The sequence below is a fragment of the Humulus lupulus genome, chromosome 7 (assembly GCF_963169125.1).
Source record: "Humulus lupulus chromosome 7, drHumLupu1.1, whole genome shotgun sequence".
Lineage (NCBI taxonomy): Eukaryota > Viridiplantae > Streptophyta > Magnoliopsida > Rosales > Cannabaceae > Humulus > Humulus lupulus.
The window spans coordinates 80,575,671-80,596,001 of NC_084799.1; the positions used below are offsets into that span (position 1 = coordinate 80,575,671).

General features: G+C 37.1%; 2 protein-coding genes across 2 annotated transcripts; one reads left to right on the forward strand and one right to left on the reverse strand.

Moving 5' to 3' along the window:
- Positions 1–10,010: 10,010 nt before the first annotated feature.
- Positions 10,011–14,724, forward strand: LOC133788359 (alkaline/neutral invertase A, mitochondrial). The gene is made up of 6 exons (XM_062225821.1): positions 10,011–11,132; positions 11,765–11,924; positions 12,143–12,354; positions 12,937–13,430; positions 13,533–13,581; positions 13,953–14,724. The coding sequence occupies exons 1-6, from the start codon at positions 10,332–10,334 to the stop codon at positions 14,277–14,279; spliced, it is 2,043 nt and encodes a 680-aa protein (XP_062081805.1). The 5' UTR covers positions 10,011–10,331; the 3' UTR covers positions 14,280–14,724.
- A 32-nt stretch (positions 14,725–14,756) lies between these two features.
- Positions 14,757–17,001, reverse strand: LOC133788360 (protein RTF1 homolog). Its single transcript, XM_062225823.1, has one exon. It carries the CDS (start codon positions 16,906–16,908, stop codon positions 15,004–15,006), a length of 1,905 nt encoding a protein of 634 aa, XP_062081807.1. The 5' UTR covers positions 16,909–17,001; the 3' UTR covers positions 14,757–15,003.
- Positions 17,002–20,331: the final 3,330 nt, after the last annotated feature.

The following is a 20,331-nucleotide window of genomic DNA, read 5'->3' on the forward strand; positions in this document are numbered from 1 at the left end:
AAAAAATTTCATCCCAAAATTTAGCATTACTCCCGCACTTAGAAAATTCAAACATGCAAGGACAATTCTCATAGGCAAACACCTCCATGCCCAACTCCAACTCCCAAGTATTCCCGTCTATTCTATGGATCCACCATAAGAACATAATTAGTGGAATCTCCCTGTACCTTTGCACATTTAACTCGCTTGCCAAAATTGTGAGAAGTTATTTTTTGTAGATGACATCCTTCCGACGATGGACAACCTCATATCCAATAAGGTGTGATTGTTATGGATTATACTTCCTCAACATTGGCACATGGATCTCATTGTAAACGTGCCCCAATCATGCTAGTAAATTTAACTGGTAAGTGATATCCCTCAACCCTTTTGATAACCTTGAAAGGTTTTGCATACATCATGGCTAGCTTGCCCTTCACTCTAAACCTCGTTACGCCATACATGAGAGTAACTTTTAGTAAGACATAGCCACCAACATCGAACTCAACCTCTCATCGATGAAAATCAATGTAATGCCCTACTGCCCAGGGACTATTACATTGTGTATTTTAAATAGTGCTTGACACGCTAAATGAGTCATTTGGCCATAACCGTGTAACCAAACATGATAAATGGTTTAGGGTTAAATTTTTTTAGTCAAAAGGTATAACCGTTTCATTAAAATGTTTACTTCCATACATGTGATCCCAAACTAACATTTAAAAGGTTAATTACAATTGAAAAGTTACAATCAGTCGACCTAAGCGAAAAAATAGGGTTTGACCCTAGTTCCTCTGAAAAACCCCGACCGTGGTGGTCGAGCAGCTGCATATGTACACATCATCACCGAAGCTCTACAACTCATGGATGTCCCAGCTTCCTTTTCCCCTTACTTGCACCACATAGCACCCGTGAGCCAAGGCTTGGCAAGTAAACTTAAACATGCTCATTAGTAGTTAATATTATGTTACTAAATCATAATAAGCATGCCTAGCAGTAATAACCCTACTCATGCATACACCATTCATATAAATGACTACAACACGTCATATGGGGCCAATAACCCAAGATAAATGATCAATGAATCATACCGGGGACCGTTGCCCAAAATACATGATTAATGAATCATACTGGGGCTCAGCGTCCTAATACATGATTAATAAATCATACTGGGGCTCAGCGACTTAATACATGATTAATAAATCATATTGGGGCTCAACGACTTAATACATGATTAATAAATCATACTGGGGCTCAGCGCCCTAAGATATGGGATTAATAAGTCTCCCTGGGGCCTTTTGCCCCATCCTCTGTATAACTAGCCTTAGAGTTGGTCCAGCATACCTGACATTTTAGTTTTCCACGACCAGTAGGTTGGTCAAGCGTATATCATGCTCCTGATTAGGCATAACCATACCGACCAACGCTCAGCACGCTATCGTCTCCCTTGACTTATAAGTCAATGCTTTCGACCATCACTCAACGTGCTAATGTCGTTCCTTGACTTATAAGTCAAGTCCAGGCCCAGCCCTAGGATATGGGACTAATAAGTCACCCTAGGGCCCTTCGCCCTATCCTCAATATAACCAGCCTTAGAGTTGGCCCAGCGTACCTAGCGCTGAGTTTTCCACGACCAATAGGTCGGACAAGTGTATGATGCGCTCCTGGTTAGCCTAACCAAAACGACCAGCGCTCAGCGCGCTATTGCCGCCCTTGACTTATAATTCAATGCTTTTCGACTAGAGCTCAGTGCTATTGCCTTCCTTAACTCATAAGTCAAGCCTTTTTCAACCATATAATGCAGACAAGCATATATCATATATCAGATATCCAAATACAAAACATTCATCATTCTTAATCAACAATCACAAGCATAATCATAATCATGCACATTCACAGGCGTTCATGCCCTATTCATCCTCCTATTTAAAAATTTGGGCCAAGCCATAATCACATGTATAACATACGGGTGCAGTTTTCTTACCTTTGGTCCAAGTATAGGTTACGAATGAACGACACTCGAGCACGATCCCGGTTCTGAGCCCCTAGCGATAACCTAGTCACAACCAAGTATAGAATCCCATAAAAAATGAGTAAATAAAGGCTTTCGGACCAAGTCCTAGCCTTCGAGACATCGAATCCTACTAAACTGGCTAGTAGGATCGATCCTGAGCCCTTAGGTTTAAGTTCCCACACTCAAAACGTCCCCAAGGCCCAAAATCCCTTAAGCATCACAGCCCAAACATTTGAGCCGCGACCCACCCCAAGTGAGAGAGCCCAAGGCTCATCCCTGACTGCACCCATGCCGCGATGCTCCTTAACAGGCACAGCGACTCAAATAGCCCAGAGGCACTTGCTTCTCCCTTGTCCAATTTGAGTTGCGACGCACCAAGAACAGGGTCGCGGCTCGACATGAAAACTCATTTTTTTTCTCTGTTTTCCTCAAGCCAAATCCCTCCAAAAGCCTATCCAAACAGTACCCAAGCTCATAATTCAATCCAAGAACATCATTAGTACATCCCAGGCAACCAAACCCAAATTACAAATGAATTAAAAACTCATCAAAACTCAAAAATCCAGTCAAACTTAAGAAACTTAAAGCTTGGATTACCCTGATTAAGTAGTTTCTCAGATAAATCCTCTGACTATCAAGCTTCTAATCTTCCCTAGAATCATTATGACTCTAACCTTACTTGAATCTGAGCCCTAAAACTCGAGTTTCTTTCGAAAATGCTATCAACCATCAAAAAGGAGAACAGGAGAGAGAGAGAGAGAGAGAGAGAGAGAGAGAGAGAGAGAGAGAGAGAGAGAGAGAGAGTTTGAACGTGTTTCTGTTTCTGTCAGGTTACTTCGAGCTTAAGTAACCTTAAGCGAATTCCAAGACTCGGGGTACCCCAAAAACGTCCCTGAGGGTAAAATAGTCAAAATTTCCATAACTCCCTCCTGATCTCACAAACTTCAAATATATCCTCAAATATTTATTCTCATTACCCAATATCCCGGTAATGTACTAAATACCCAAAACACCTTGTGACTTACCCCGAGTCAAATATTGGTCCCGTTGTGACTTTCGTGCTAACTTGCTCCCTAGGATTGTCTCGTGCCGAGTAACCCAAATATATATCCACATAATGATTCGGTCTCACACATATATCACATATATGCCAAATATACCCATAACAGGCCAAATTACGAAAATTTCCCTTTTAATCAGAAATGTGCCCACATGCATATTTAATACACCTAAACATGCATATCAAGTCATATTATAATATAACTCACATAATCATATAATGATATACATATATATCACATAAACACATAATTTCCATAATTTTCCATCCTGGCCCCCTAATCAAGGCCCTAAGCCTTATTAGGTAATTTGGGACGTTACAATCAAGATAGCTATTCTGATGACTTTGAACAACCTTAAGTCATTGTATGCTCTCGAGGTTACTTACTATGTTAGAAAAATTTGAAGTCCAATGGTGACATGCTCGTCCAATCATGCCCAACAAAAGGGCGATCTTCATGGTCTCCCGTATAGATTCTCATAGGAAGTCATATTTTATAGAAGATAAAGAAATTTTGATTTTAAGTGAACTTCACTCACAACATGGGATTCCAAGTAATTTCTTAAATCTATGATGCAAGAATGAGGCATGTCTCTCAACATCCTTATTGTCTTCTCAAACTATCCAACAACCTAAGAATGTGAGCAATACTTGAGTCTAATTCATTCTCTAAATCTTCCTTAAATTTTTACCAAAACTTTGAGGTGAAAAGAAGATCTCAATCTGACACAATGCTCAAAGACACTTCTTGCAGTCAACTATACTATCCACATATAGTCAAGCTAATTTTGTAATAATAATTTTTTTTAATAATTGAGCAAACTTAGTCAACTGGTCATCAATTATCCAACAATATACTGCCTTAAAAAGCATCAAGGCAAACCATTAACAAAATTTGTGGTGATCTTGTTCCATGTCCATTTTAGTATAAGCAATGGCTGAAGCAAACTCGAGTGTCTCTAGTGCTCGGCCTTAACCTATTGACACCCAAATACTTTGTGACAAAGTTGGATATACTCCATGCCTTCCCACCAGTCTCGTCTCTTCATGTCTTGGTACATTTTTATACTTTCAGCATGTACAAACTTAGATCTATGCCCTTGATAATAACATTCTTTCAGATTAGGAATATTTGCCACAACCAATCCTCTCTTATGGAATAAGAAATTTTAGACATTTACTGTCTATCCATCCAAATTCTCACCAATTTGGATCGCTTCCAAGAAGTCTTAGTTCCTCATTTTTCCACTGACATTGTCTAACTTGCTTAAGTAGTATATTCAATGGTGTAATATTGAATGAGAGTATTTATCATAGATATGAAATCTATAGTTTTCGTAATAGAAGTGAAAAGATGATTTCCTTTATAGCTTAGTTCAAATGGTTAAATGATTGAGTACTCATTTCTGTAATTAAGTTTATAGAATTATCATTTATAAGGAACTTAGTGGGAGTTAAGGATAAAATACTAATGAGGGGTAAAATGGTCAAATTCACCCAACTCATTAGTAGGTCATCGATAGAGGATTGACTAACGGTAATGGTTATAACAATGGATAACGTATTTACATTAGTGGAAATATGTTCTATGAATTCAAGAGTGCAATTTTGAGTCTATAGTGGAGTCACGAGGAATTAATAAATTCACAATATCATGCTCGTGTGGCATGTTCCAAACCATTGGGATACTGTGTGTCCATGCATTTGCTGCAGCTAGAAAAAGGAGCATAAGCATCTACTTATTATGTTCTCCTTACTACACATTTGAGTTATGGTGGAAGACTTATAAGGAAACGATTTACCCTTGTGGTAACGAGGGTGAATGGATACTTCATGAACACATCAAAGATATCATTGTCAGCGTCCCAGTAAAGAAAAATTATGTAGGAAGGCCCAAGAAAAAGAAATTAGGGAGGCTAAAGACAAAACACTTTCCTTCAAATGAGGAACGTGTGGTGCAACTACGTAAGTGTAGCAGATGTGGTGGTAGTGGGCATGATAGGAAGTCATGTAATGCTAGGCTTTAAATGTATGTCATTGGGATATTAACATTGGTAACTATTGTATTGATTTCATTGATTTCACTGTGTTTGTTTCATAATTTAAATTTCAAGTACTTCTGCTGTTAATTTTTGGTTTTATCCAAAAAAAAGGAATTTTTATAATTTTGTTGTTGTCTGCCTCGACTTATCGAGTCCTATCAATTTTTATCGAGGCATGTCGAGGTTTAATCTCCCACTAAAATTGCATACGTATATCGAGCCTTGTCGAGGTTTATCAAGGCACGTCAAGGTATAATGTTACAACTAAATTTGCATACGTCTATCGAGCCCTATCGAGATTTATCGAGGTTTATCGAGACATGTCATGTTGAGGTTGATAATGACACCCATCGAGGCAGACTATTATTGGGGTATTGAGTTTCGTCGAGCCTTATCAAGCCCCATTGAGGTAGACTAGTATTAGTGTATCGAGGTTCGTCGAGCCTCATCAAGGCAGACTAAAATTTCAGGATTTTGCAAATTTTGAAATAGGCATATCGTGGCCTATTGAGGCATATCAATTTATATTAAGGTAGACTCACAAAAATTGTCATAGTTTTTTGCATACAAAAGAAAACCAACTAAATAGATATCCCAAAACAATGAAACTTATAAACATAAATACAAAGAAAAAAAAACACTGGTAATCAACTCAAGGAACTAATGCTTGGTAAAATATGTCCTCGCACCATCGGGTCCTGAACAGCTGCATGTTTTCATCCACAATGGTGTCAAGTGGGACATTCGCCATACGGTGCTCTATATGTTTTATGGTATACATGCCACAATCGCCACTGCTTTCAAGGAAAGTTAAACATCGTTAATAAATTAATTTAAAAATGATATATTGATTTCATATTACACTAGTGTTAGCATTTGTGCCTTGATTTTGATTGAGGGACATTTTCTGGTCGTAGTCGTAAAATTTGAAAGTTCGAAGGCCAATCGCCTGGTTGCAACTGTAGCATCTCATGGTCATCGAATAGCCCAGACTAATATAGCAAACTAGGGAGGAGCTTGCACCAATGAGTCATGATTTCCCTTAGAGCGGTGTCACTCAGGACCGAAATATTGGAATCATAAACGATCAAGGTCTAATTAACAATTGAAACCTCGATGGCAACCCAATATTGTGCATGTGGGATGTGCAAGGCAAAATATAAATAAGTAGCATCCTTCCATGATGCCAGGAACTGATCAGGGATGCCACTGGTGAAGCGCATTATGTTGTCATCCCACATAAACTTCTCCCCAGTCTTCTTAGCATTCTGCCAACAACCAATGCACACCCGAGGGAGGGTTGTATTTAGAATAACAACGTCTTGGTGATACGCTGCCTTCAAGAAGTGGCGTCATCAACGCAACAAGTGGAGGGTCGCATCAATATGCTGCAATAAAGGGAAATTCGTTAGGACAAAAAAAACTTATTTCAAATTGGAAAAAAAATTAACTAAAGTACTTATAGAATTCCAAAGCCAAGTCCGGATTGTGTTCAACTGTATGAACCACGCCACATTATGGTTCCAAGTCTTCACATCCCGATCCTGCTTGTTGTTAATCTTCCATAGGATCCACTTTTCAAAAGTATGCAATTGCTTCTCGTCACACGACTTCAAAGGTTCTATAACGACTAAACCTTTGTCTGTGCGCATGCGTGTCCACTTCGTCGGGTCGGTAGTTCTTAAAGCTAACCTCAAAGCCTTCTACATCACTAGGGTTGACAATGACTACCCCAGGTGTACTATCATCACTGTCCATCATAGCCTCCTTCACAGAAGTAGGAGGATGATCATCAGCTTGATAATCTGCAGGGAAAATGTCAGACTCTGTAACCGATGCCATGGACTACTTCTCAACCAATAACAATAACTTGGCCAATTGAGTCATGATTACTGACTGATTCTCTAGCAAATTTGTTTGGCCCTGCTCGACCCTCTCAAGCCTCTGTACTAGATGGTCCCATTCAAGATAGGACACATGCCCTGATGATGATGATGCTGCTGGTGGAATGGGCTCAATTTCCTTCGGGACATCCTCGTAAAAAATAGAAGCTGATTTTGCAACCTCATCCAGCTTCTCTACAACTTTCTCTGGATTTACTTCTTCTTCAACTTCATTCTCAACCTCGCCTACTCACGTTCCCAACTCAGGGAATAGATCACCATCAACATCTGTGAGGCTATTGTAGTATTCCACCTCACTAGGACGTGGCTTCAACATGGAAAATACAACCAACTGCAATAACAAAGAACATATGTTAGAAATACTTTAATAAAGTAAACCCTTAAGAAATTAATTTTATTATTTAAGAATATAAAGTGAACTTACACGAGTCTTGGCGAACAATGGTGCCAACTTAGCTGTAGAATGGAGGATATCAGTCTTGTTGGACCAACTGAGCATTCTGGGAATCTGGTTCCCACTCTTGTCACCATATTTCCTCCCAATATCTGGTATGGCCTCAAAATCCCAATACTGAAGTGCGGGGGCGTAACCATAGAAACTATACTTGGACTCTTTTTGTTGTTTCCCTGAATTGTCCTTTTTTTTATCCTCGTACAATTTCAATTGTTTCTTCATGTCTCTTTGAACTCCTCTAATCAATTCTTGAAGGACAACTTGCCCCAATGATACTTGAAAAAGTAATCAAGATCGTCAACCAACTTCAGTGAATCTCCCTATATGGTAGTTGTCTTCTCAAGGGCATGCAGTACTCGTTCGATCAAGTAGCATAAACCCACCTTAAATGCATCTTCAGGGTTTGTACAATCCTTTAGAGCATATTCCTACTGACCGAAACTAACCTTCACCTCACCATTAAAATATTCCTAGATTATCCAATCACTGGTCAGCTGCTCTTTCAACTCATCTATGGATGACGTCTTCCCGAAATTTAGACCGGTGACTAGGGCAAACTCCACGACCCTGAATCTATATAGATTGTTCCCCAGATAGAACTGACCATCTTCAGGCTTCTTACTTTCCACCTTACGCAACATTAATTGGTGCAATAAAACCCCAGAAAAACTAAAATCCTTCACCTTGAAAGACAGAAAATGGGCATGCTTTTGCCCTTTCAATCAAGTCATGCCTCTCAAATTGCTCTAAAAGCGTTAACATGTGAGCACTCCCCCTATAAGTAACACGGCCTGGAAAGTGCTTCTCCAAATGTATAATAAGGCCAGACATCTGCAAAAAAAAAAACAGTTAATAAAAAATAAATATATGTTTAATAATCTAGTTTTTATCGAGGCGTATTGAGGTACTCATAAATTTTCCCATTTCAAAGCCTATCGATTTTCATCAAGCATGTCGAGGTAACATCCATCGAACCTTGTCGAGCCCATTCGAGCCCCATCGAGGTCTATCGAGGTAATATAAATTCTATATTTTTCAAATTCTATCAAGTTTTATCGAGTCATGTCGAGAGCTATCGAGGCCGATCGATTTCTATCGATGTGGATGAAAATTTTGGAAAAAAACTCAGATATTATGTATTCCCAACCCTGATCTAACCTATGAACAAAATTAACAAAAAAAAAAAAAAAACTCGTGCAAATAAAAAATGCAGTGTAAATAAAGAAATGGTTCCAGCCCTAACCTTCGCCTTCTTCTAGGTGCCTTCTTCGATGTATGGGTCGTCGTCGTCTTCAGTCATCCCCTTCAACACACCAACGTGAAGGATAGAGATCCGAGTAATGCCCGTGGGGGTTTAGAGAGAAACTGAGAGTTTAGAGGGTAGATTTGAGGGTTTTTTTGGATTTGGTTTCGCAATCAAGAGAGTGAGGGGGAGAATAGAGAGAGAACGAGACAATAGAGAGAGAGTGGTAAACAAATGCCAAAGATATTTTGAGAACAAATGAAAATAATAGGACCAAATTGACACGTGAATAATGAGAAATTATTTTTGAGTTAGTACCCATATAATGCATAAATAATCTAATTTCCCTTTTCTTTTGCACCTTTTGCCACGTGGGAGTTGATAGATAACTTTGTCGAATGCCAAGCACATATTAACAATTGTACATCCTCAAAAAAGATATCAATGTTTCTTAAAAAAAAAAAAAGGGCATTGGGACATGAAAAGTATGGATAACAAGCGTGACCACGTCACCACCTCTATCTCCCTTCTCTTCTGCCGCACGTGCAAATTGTTAGCCTTCAAAATCAAAGGCATTGTATCCACAAAAATTAAGAAAATACATTAAAATTAGCATCAGATTTTTCATTCAAACATAACAAAAACCTATTATTACTTGTGTGGTTTAGCACCCAATTTCTTGTCGTGGAAGGGTAATATATATGCAATTTTTTTTTATACATATTTTTTAATTTTTTAATTGCATTATATTTGTGGTAAACAACTATAGTCAAAGGTACTACTTTAATAAATTATCTTAAACATAACTAGATATTTATTGCCTCAATTCGTAGCACCCACCATATACACAATTAAGTGTAGCTTTTTAACCTAACATTGTAGCCAAATAATTTTTCTCTTAAAAAAATTGTAGTCTAGTACAAATAGTTTTTATCATGATAAAGTATTATATGAATTATCTCTAAAAAAAACTATTATATGAATTCATATCTGTATTAATTTTGTAATGTTAAGTACTAATGGTCTCCATAATAATAATTTTTGTTATAAGTATATGTGTAATTTAAAATTTTCAATTCAGTAAAAAAAAAATTATACTTCATATTTTGAAAATTTTGCTAATAGTTTTTAAAAACAAAATTGCCATTTAATTTATTTATATATGAAAAAAAAACAAAAGAAAAGAATGTTATTGGTACTTTATTTATTACTTAATATAAATGGTATCCTATTCATAACAATTTAATAAACTGAAAATCAGGCTTATGTTTTTTTTTCTTACTATGACTTGAGGTTCAATTCCACTGTCCCATTAATAGTGAATCACCAAACTGCCCTTTCTTCCTCACCGCGTCAAATGAAAAATGCATCGACCGCCCGCCTAACATTTTGAGCCATTCTTTCTTTGCTTTTCCAAAATTTCGGACGCAGTTTTCTTTCTATTTATAAATTATTATCTCTCAGACCAACGGCCTTGGTCTCTTTTCTTCTTCCTGTAAGTTTCAAGAAATTCAAAAGCTCATTTCAATCCTCGATAATATTGAAACACGTTATAGCTGTATGCATGGTTGTAGCACCCATTACATCGTTTTCCTATTCGATTTTGTTGATTAATCCTTGTTCGTATTCTTCTTTATGAATACTCCAAGTTTTCTTGGACATTCAACAATGAAATCCACTTGTAGAATCCTATTTAGTTTTCGAAGCGCGGCGATTTTCGGGTTCCCACCTGAAAAATGCGTAAATGGTTTAGTTGTTAATGGAAATTCAGCCAAGTTATGCCGCAATTTTGAGCGGAATTGCCAATTTCACACCAGCCCTTGTCATAATTTATCTGGTTTTCGCCGTATTGTCGATGATACCCGCAAACAATTTCGGGTACCCAATTGGAGTTTTGGCCAATCTGGGGTTATATCAAGGTCTAGTGATGTTGGGATGAGAAATAGGGCTGTATCTGTTATTGCTAATGCTTCATCTAGGTTTCGGGATTTCTCAACATCGATCGAAACCCGTGTCAATGAATCCAATTTTGAGAGGATTTATGTTCAGGGTGGTGTAAATGTGAAACCTTTAGTTGTGGAAAGAATTGATAAAGATGAGAATATTGTGGGAGGAGAAGAAGCTTCTGGGATAGAAGCTGTTGGTGAAAAAGTGAATGTAGAGAATGAAGAGGGTGTAAATGAGCTCAAGGTTGAAAGTCCTAAGAGGGAGGAGTCGCAGATTGAGAAGGAAGCATGGAAGTTGTTGAAGGATGCGGTTGTTACATATTGTGGGAGCCCTGTGGGAACTGTGGCTGCAAATGATCCGGGTGACAAGCAGCCATTGAATTATGACCAGGTCTTTATTCGGGACTTTGTTCCTTCAGCACTCGCTTTTTTGCTCAAGGGAGAAGGAGAGATTGTTAGGAACTTCCTCCTTCATACCTTGCAATTACAGGTAATTTTTAATGCCTGCTGTGTTGTTATCATTCTTATATCAAGCAGGATTTTTTTTTTCTCATGAAAATATCTTAGACCCTTTTTTTTTTGCCCCTGTGCGATTTTCTCAAACAAGCTTTTATGTGTTTTTTAATATTAACTTGTCCGTATAATTTGGCAGTTTTGCATTTCAATTTAAGAGTTGAATTTTAAGTTTTAATGTTTTCGAAGAGGAGGCTTTAGATTACTTCCCTGATTTATGAAGATTGAAGAGGAGGTAGTATAATATCTTTAAGTGTTATTTAATTATCTTCAATTTGGAATATTGCTTGACCCGTAGTTTTACTGGGCAATGGACTTCTTTGATTGGTCTGTTTTGAAGACTTTTTTCTTTTAATACCTTGCAGTTTTGTTATTTTATCTTCTTATTTGCCCCATTAATGAACCTACTTTATTAATAATGGAAGTACCGAAGTATTCCATACGCTTAGGGAACTTGGAATTTTTTAATAATCTTCCTATCTCCTGTTTTCATGTTTTTGAGAAAAAAAAATCCAAGCTTGTCTCGTTACTCTAGCATAACGTTTGCAGATGTGACAAAATACCTCTCTTAGATTCCTGATGTTCTAAGTGTTTTCTTGCCTTGTGTAGAGTTGGGAAAAAACAGTTGACTGCTATAGCCCAGGGCAGGGTTTGATGCCGGCAAGTTTCAAAGTTAGAACTGTGCCTCTTGATGGCAATAAATTTGAAGAAGTTCTTGATCCAGATTTTGGTGAATCTGCAATTGGTCGTGTTGCACCTGTAGATTCAGGTTGGCATATACAAATTTGATTATATGTGTACAGATAATGAACTATTTTTTGTCATTGCTGATTTGCAACCCATGTTTTCCCCGCCATTTCTAATGGGATGGTCATTTTGTACTTATCAAAATTGCCTAACTAAAATGTATTTTTTAAAACATATCTTTCACCATGTCATTTTGAATGTGCTTTGACATGTTATTTCTGATTTTATACTTCCTTATAGGGTTATGGTGGATTATTCTGTTGAGGGCTTATGGAAAAATCACCGGGGACTATGCTTTGCAAGAAAGAGTAGATGTTCAAACAGGGTTAAAAATGATCTTGAACTTGTGTTTAACTGATGGTTTTGATATGTTTCCTTCACTGTTGGTCACTGATGGGTCCTGCATGATAGACCGACGTATGGGTATTCATGGTCACCCACTTGAAATCCAAGTGAGTTCCTTCTGTTTTTAAATGGTTAGATAGTTTGTGTTAGTACAAATTACTGGGGACTGAATAAATTCAGTTCTTGTTCTCTTCAAATTTTAACTTTCCACAGCTTTTTTAATATTCTGATTTTATTGTCATAGTTGTAACTTCTTTCACTTTGAGCTGGTAACTAACAGATTTTTAGCCAGTAGGAAAACCATTAGGGTGTGTTGGAGGTCACTTTTAGGTGTAGCAAATTTAATAACTTCAACACTGTTTACTAAATGTTCAATTGTTCCTTTTTCTTTCCAATGTTTTTACAGTTAATTTATTTGTTTATTTTACCTTGACACTGTTATAAAGAGCTTAGGGTGTGTATTTGGCAATGGATTTTGAGTTAATACTTTTATTTGCCTTTTCATATGTTTACATGTACCTTTGTATTGCTTGTTGTTATTACTTCTTTCTTATATATGGAAAGTTCAAAAATCATAATGGACGGTAACGGATCTTTCTCTTTTCATTTTCTTTTTTTTTTTTTTTACTCTTTTTAATGATGTTTTATCTGAATTTTGGCTTACCTTTTTTTATGATGACTTCTTTTAGGCCTTATTTTACTCAGCTCTGCGCTGCTCTCGTGAGATGCTTTCTGTGAATGATGGATCCAAGAATTTGGTGAGGGCCATCAACAACAGGCTCAGTGCTCTGTCATTCCACATTAGAGAATATTATTGGGTGGATATGAAAAAGATCAATGAGATCTATCGGTACAAGACAGAGGAGTACTCTTTGGATGCTACCAATAAGTTCAATATCTACCCTGAACAAATTCCTTCATGGCTAATGGATTGGATTCCAGAGGAAGGCGGATATCTCATTGGCAATTTACAGCCAGCACATATGGATTTTAGGTTTTTCACCCTTGGAAATCTTTGGTCCATTGTTTCATCTTTAGGTACTCCTAGGCAGAATGAAGCTATACTAAATCTGATTGAAGCCAAATGGGATGATCTTGTGGGCCATATGCCCCTTAAGATTTGTTATCCTGCCCTGGAGTCTGAAGACTGGCGTATAATAACTGGCAGTGACCCTAAGAACACGTAAGTTTACAGCATCGTATCAATGTTTTGAATTTTACAGCTATATAATTTTTAGTGGTTTTATTTATGTTCATTACACTAACATATGCTTGTCTTGTACAGTCCTTGGTCATATCACAATGGCGGGTCTTGGCCAACACTTCTGTGGCAGGTAAGACTGGATTCTGTTACAACAGTTCAGTTTGGAGATGGTTTTAGAACTGTAGACCTTATAAAAAAATTTCCTCATGCATAAATGATCTGTATTATTCAGTCCATTAGTTCTTTAGCTCCTCTTCCAGGATACTAATAATAAACAGTACATATGCAAGGAAACTAAATTTGAGCTTAGATAGGAAATAATAAAGGAGAGTCAAGAATTTAACCATATTTTGCCTTTGTTGGTTTTTTATTTGTGCAAACAAAAGGTCTTGCATCCATAGTTTGTTTTTGCTTTAGAGATTAGAGACCTTGCAGGATTAGATAGGTCTTTATTTTTTGTTTATCAAGCTGCATTCTCACCATAATTTTTTATATTCGCAGTTCACACTGGCTTGTATTAAGATGAGAAAATTAGATCTTGCTCGAAAAGCAGTTGCTTTGGCTGAGAAGAGGCTTTTAGGTGACCATTGGCCTGAATATTATGACACCAGAACAGGGAAATTTATTGGAAAGCAATCTCGACTTTACCAAACATGGACCATTGCTGGGTTCCTTTCATCGAAGATGCTCCTTGATAATCCAGAGATGGCCTCCTTATTATTCTGGGAAGAAGATTACGAGCTTCTCGAAATCTGTGTTTGTGGACTTAGCAAGACTGGAAGGAAAAAGTGCTCCCGGGTCGCTGCTAGGTCTCAGATTCTTATATAATGACTAATTCTTCAAAGAGCAATGCTGTTTTTTCTTTTCTTTTTTGGGCACCATTTCTGCAGATTTTGCTGGTGGAGACAGCTGGCATCCATGGGTTTCCCTAGCAACAATGGTTCCATATGGCATTCTTCTACTTTTTAAGGGTAGAATGCCTTTACTGTACAGCCACCACAAATAAGGGTGTAGGTTATAAAAAGATTTGCAAAAGATCAGTTTTTAACATTTTAAAATTATTACACTTCTGATACACATTTTGTACTCGAATAAATTCTTTGGCAGTCCGATCAAGTCTAGTTGATCGGATTTTGCAGAAAAGTGTTTGTAGAACGCAGCTCACCTTTGAATGTACTGAATTGTGCACCTGGACCTGGTGGTCTAAGATTTGTACATAGATTATTTGTCAATAGTAACATGTATTTTATTACAAGAATGGCTCATTCGTCTTGGTTATTTGCCTTATTTTCTTTTCAAGGTTGATTGATTGTCAATCAATAATATAGCCCTGTTATTACTACTATTTCATGTAAATACTTAAAGCATCACTGTTGTGAAAATATGGTGCTTGCTAGCTATACTGATTTTTTGGAATGTAAAACTGTTCCAAGAAAAAGTAAAATGACACTTTGGGCCAAAGTTTTTTTTTCCTCCATCTTTTCCTGTGACAACCGTAATTTTTTCAAAACCAAAACTATTACCGAGAGATACTTGGCCAAAGCATCAATGTTCAGAGGAGCCCTCGTCTTATCTTGTAGTCACTGACTGTCAATGTTAGAGCATGCCCCTTACCATCATTCTCTGGGATTCTGCATCCAACCGTTGCTTCTACCTTCTGCTTTCTTGCTAAGTATCCAAGCTGAGCACCCTGAGGTCCGCCGAACTTCTGAAGCATGGTCAAGGATATTGACAGATCAAAGTTGTGCAGCATGTTTGAGTTTGTCCCTTGATCAATGGGAGCACTAGTATCGACCAATTTTCCAGCATCAGCAGCAGCTTCTAATGCTGCTGTTGTAGCTTCAATGCCAATTTCTTTTGTCACTTTGCTGCGTATGTTAGTTACTTCCTCCACAGCATCATTTGATTCGTCCTCTTGACCAGCCTTCCCAACGTAGTAATTTCTTGATCTGGTCCATCTCCTTGAAAAGGGGTCATATCCAGCATCCCCAGCTTTCAAACTCATACCTGCTGGTCTCAATTCCGAGGCATTTTTGAAATTTTCGGCCCTGTTTTTCTTGTTCATCTCAGATAGTCTAATAGCTTTGACATCTTTAACTCCAGCTTGCCTTGATGCTTCTAGTTCTTGGAGCCTGGTCTTGATCTTCTCAGCTTCCACCCAATCAGATTTACTTTCAGCAACTTCCAACTGCGTCCTCAGGCGATCCTTTTCAACTGCAACATTTAAAGGCCTTGTTGAGGCATGCTTTTTCTCCTGCAACATTTGCCTCACAGTGCTTGCTGAGTAGACAAAAGAGTGGGCATTCTGTATGGTGTCCCTCTTTTCTAACACATCTCGTTTTTGCAGCATCCGTCTTCCACTGCGTTTTACCTCTCTAGCCCAGTGCTCAAACTCCTCTTCGCTTGGAGCAGAGTCCGAAATCATTGCCATCTGCCATTTGGTGGCAGAATTTTCATTGCCCCAAAAACAAACCAAATATTTGTGTGTAATTTTTCCCTCTAGCTTGTACTGCGGGTTATTGTCTGATGAATCAACATTCTGGACCATGCAAAGCCTGTAGACAGGCCCACTCGTAGACTTCCCAATCCCAACCCTCACAAAGCAACCAACAATCAAATCCTCAAAGAAAGGTTCCATAAGCCACTTTGCTAGCTTAGACCTTTGGATGGTAATGCCCTTTATATCACTATATGATGGTGGCTCTGATCCAGGAAATCCCCCCTCATCATCACTGTCAACCATTTTTTCATCTTCAATTGATGCCTCATCTTCACTATCAGACCTGCTGAGGTTCTCCCCATCACTGGAGCTGCTCAGACTCGCTGAAATGGGGGATTTTTTCTTAATTGTTATTGAGCTTCCTCTCAATGCACCATGAGCCTTTGAATCCTGTTGTTTCAGACGTTTCACTCGCAACTGATTCAAAGCACCATCCATTGCAGCCGTCCTATCGGCAGTTCTTGCAGACGAACGTGAGCTGTGTGATAATGAAGGAGGCAACGTATCTTTCTTGGATGGCATTGACCTTGCATTGTGTAACTTCAATCTCAACTTCTTCTTTAAACTTTTGTCATCTTTCTTTATTGCTCGCTCAGACAAAATCATCTCTCGTTCAAGCTCAGTCATCTCTGCAAGTCTTTCCTTGTCCTCCTCATTCCTGTAAAGATCACTCCCAACATCTGACTCTTCACCTTCATCTGAACTAAACTCGCCATCGCCTTTCTCGCTGCCTTCATAATCTTCCCTTTCAGAAGGTTCCTTCCTTTTCTTCAAAGAAGCTTCAGACGCATACTTGTTGCTTTTATAATCATGATCAATATCTGAGTCTTCTTCATCCATGGAATCACTTCCATCGTCAACATGAATCCTTTTAGATGGTGGAATTATATGCCGGTTTCTCGAGGCTCCGGTTGTTCTTCCTGCTGCCTCCAGAAGCAAGTTTTCCAAGTCCGCCATGGCCTTCCCCCTTCCCTCAATGCTGTCTCTGACTCTCTCTCTCTCTCCTAAAAAAAATCAGATTAAACCATTAACTGGTGAAACTCTGCAATATACCAGAAGCCCACAAACCAGATGACCTAAAAGCAAGCTGTTTATGAATGAAAGCATGAAAACGTTAAGAAAATACTGAAATAACGTCTGTTTCATGAGTCAAATCCCCATTGTTAATGCCAAAAATTTAAGACAGATTACTTAACATTGTCTGCATTTGAAGGAGTCCAGAGAAACCAAATGGACGTATAAAATAACGAACAGTGGGAAAAACTGATAGAAACTTGAAATAAAGGATAGAAAAGGAGCCAACTTTAAGAGTACAATCCCTGTTTGGCTGCTGAGAAAGTTTAAGGAATAAGCTTTTCTACTAATATTACTAATGAGTGAATGAAAAATTTGCCACGAGTTTAATTCAGTATCATCTGTACAATAAACAAATAAACGTGAAAAGATAACGAAGGGTAGAAGAAGAAAAGGAAAATGGCAAGTCACCTGGGTCTTCGCCGCTTCGGTGGTCAAGAAAGTGCGAGAAAATGAGAGAAAAAAACAAAGAAGGCGGGGTGAAGGAAAAGAGCTGTGCTTATGAACATGAAAAGCCTTAACTCGAGCAATACCATACTATCACGTCCACATTGTACAACTAATGTTCTCCCGCGCACCCGATCGTTTTTAATTTTATTTTTTAGACCATCATTTTTAAAAAAAAAAATTCAGATAAAAAAATTGAATCTTTGGTAAAAATAACTTTTATGAATACTTTTATTAGCAAAATAACTTTTCAAAAACTTTTATTAGCAAATCACCTTTTTTTTAATTAACATAAATTAATTTAATGAAACTTAATTAACATTAAGTTAATCATTTTTAATATCTTTTTTAATTAGAAAGTGAATTAGGAGAAACAGAGATTGAAAAAATAGAAGAAACCCTAGAGAGAGAAAGACTTATGCGGACACATCTCCTCAACTTTTCATCACTCACTCAACATCTCTATTTTGAGCTATAAAAAGGTTAGTAATGTACTTGAATATTGTGTTTAACGATTGAGAATTTATAATTTATAATTATATAACTATATTTAGCACAAATCTAAAGTTTTTTGCCAACAAAATAAATTTTTAGGGTAAAAATAGGTTTTGTTCGAGGTTGAAGATGAACAGTAAATTTTAGAATCTCTTAAGGTCTCTCAGTGCAATTTTTAGTGATGACCAAATTACACTGAGAGACCCTGTGTGACTCAAAAGGGTCTTCAGGGTCTCTCAGTGCAATTTTCAGTGATGACCAAATTACATTGAGAGACATTGTGCGACCCAAAAGGATCTTCAATGTCTCTCAGTGTAATTTTCAGTGATGACAAAATTACATTGGGAGACCCTATGCGACCCAAAATGGTCTTTAGGGTCTTTCAATGCAATTTTAGTGATGACTAATTACACTGAGAGACCATGTGCGACCTGAAATGGCATTCAAGGTCTCTCAGTACAACTTTCAGTTATGACCAAATTGAGCGGAGAGACCCTATTTGATTCATGGCGTCTTTTAGGGTCTTTTGTTTTTAAAATGCACTTGATCGGCTTTAAAATGACTATAAGCTAACTGATATCTATGCTTATTTTATACTTGCTAATTCAAATATTGAACTTTATGATAGGTATGCATTATGTATTTATTTGCATGGACTATAATGGTGAGTGAAAATTTATAGACACTCGTAAATGGGAATGGTTTGGTACTAGTTGCAATAAGGGCTTCTTGGTTGATAAGAGTATCAAGTTTCATTAATCAGTGGATAAAGTTTATGAAAACATAGGTGTTGATCGAAGTTTGTATGAAATTGTAATAACTCATAAGTTGGTTGGTGAATCATTCAATAAGATGGCACCAAGTCAGGTTTGCAGCGATTCTGATGTTGAGGATCTTATGATATTCTAAAAAGATAAAGATGCGATTCCTTTATACGTTCATGTCAAACAGAATAATGATAAAGGAAAGACAAAGCTTGTTAGTGAGGGTGGTGAGTTCGTTGGTGATGATGATGAGTTTGGTTGTGATGATGATTTGTTTGATAGTGAAAGTTTTTATGATAATTATTTTGGGTATCATGTAATAGAACAAATTCAAAATGATACTAGCTATGTTCCGAATGAAGATCCATAACAGAACGATGAAGGCATCATTGGCTCCAATTCGACACCAGAGGATATAGTACGTGAAGGAAGTGACAATATAATGGAGGAATGTGATAAAGTAGTTGAAGAAAATAATTATGTAACTGAGAGAGGTGACAATGTGGTCGATGAAGGTCAGATTATCCTTTATCGACAGTTTGACATGGTCGTGAGAAATATTGCAGAATTGAATAGAGAAGCAAGCCAAAATAGTGGGAGACATGATGGATCTGATTTAAAACTAGGTCGACACTTTGCGAGTAAAGATGAATTGAATGATTATCTCAGCGTCATCGCCATTAATGGAAAAGTGGGCAATCATGACATAATGCGCAGAAATGTCCCAGTCGAAAAGTGTCATCGGATGTTAGAAGCACAACTAATGTGTGACTTATTATAATTATGTAGCCATGAGAGACCCTGAGAGACATGAGAGACCATAATCTATCATTTTATTAAGTTTGTTGATTAATGAAATAACCATTTAATCAATGATTCTATTATTAAATTTCATTATATAACTACGTTAACTATATAATTTCACAATTTAATTACACTACATGAGTAATTGCATCATCTAATCACATTATATAAGCCTTTTTATTAATAATTTCACATTCTTATAACATTATAAGTGATTTTATTATTAAATTTCATTATATAACTACATTAACTATATAATTTCACAGTTTAATTACACTACATGAGTAATTGTATCATCTAATCACATTATATAAGTCTTTTTATTAATAATTTGACATTATTATTACATTATAAGTGATTCTATTATTAAATTTCATAATATAACTACGTTAATTATATAATTTTACAATTGAATTACACAACATGAGTAATTGTATCATCTAATCACATCATATAAGTCTTTTTGTTAATAATTTGACATTCTTATTACATTATTAGTGATTTTATTATTAAATGTCATTATATAACAACGTTAACTATATAATTTGACTATTTAATTACATTTCACATTATATAAGTCACATAAATCACATTATCTCAGTGCATTTTGAGGGTCTCTCCGAAATAGGTACAAATAACACTGAGAGACCCGGGTCTCTCAGTGCATTTTGAGGGTCTCTCTGAAATTGGTACAAATAACAATGAGAGTCCTGGGTCTCTCAGTACATTTTGACAGTCTCTCAATGCATTTTGACAGTCTCTCAGTACATTTTGAGGGTCTCCTAGTACATTTTGA

Excerpts from the sequence above, each read along its gene's own strand:
- LOC133788359 (XM_062225821.1), top strand. The coding sequence starts at position 10,332 with ATGAATACTCCAAGTTTTCTTGGACATTCAACAATGAAATCCACTTGT. Across the intron at positions 11,925-12,142 it reads TGTTGCACCTGTAGATTCAG|GGTTATGGTGGATTATTCTG; the intron begins GTTGGCATATAC and ends ACTTCCTTATAG. Across the intron at positions 13,582-13,952 it reads GGCCAACACTTCTGTGGCAG|TTCACACTGGCTTGTATTAA; the intron begins GTAAGACTGGAT and ends TTATATTCGCAG.
- LOC133788360 (XM_062225823.1), bottom strand. The coding sequence starts at position 16,908 with ATGGCGGACTTGGAAAACTTGCTTCTGGAGGCAGCAGGAAGAACAACC.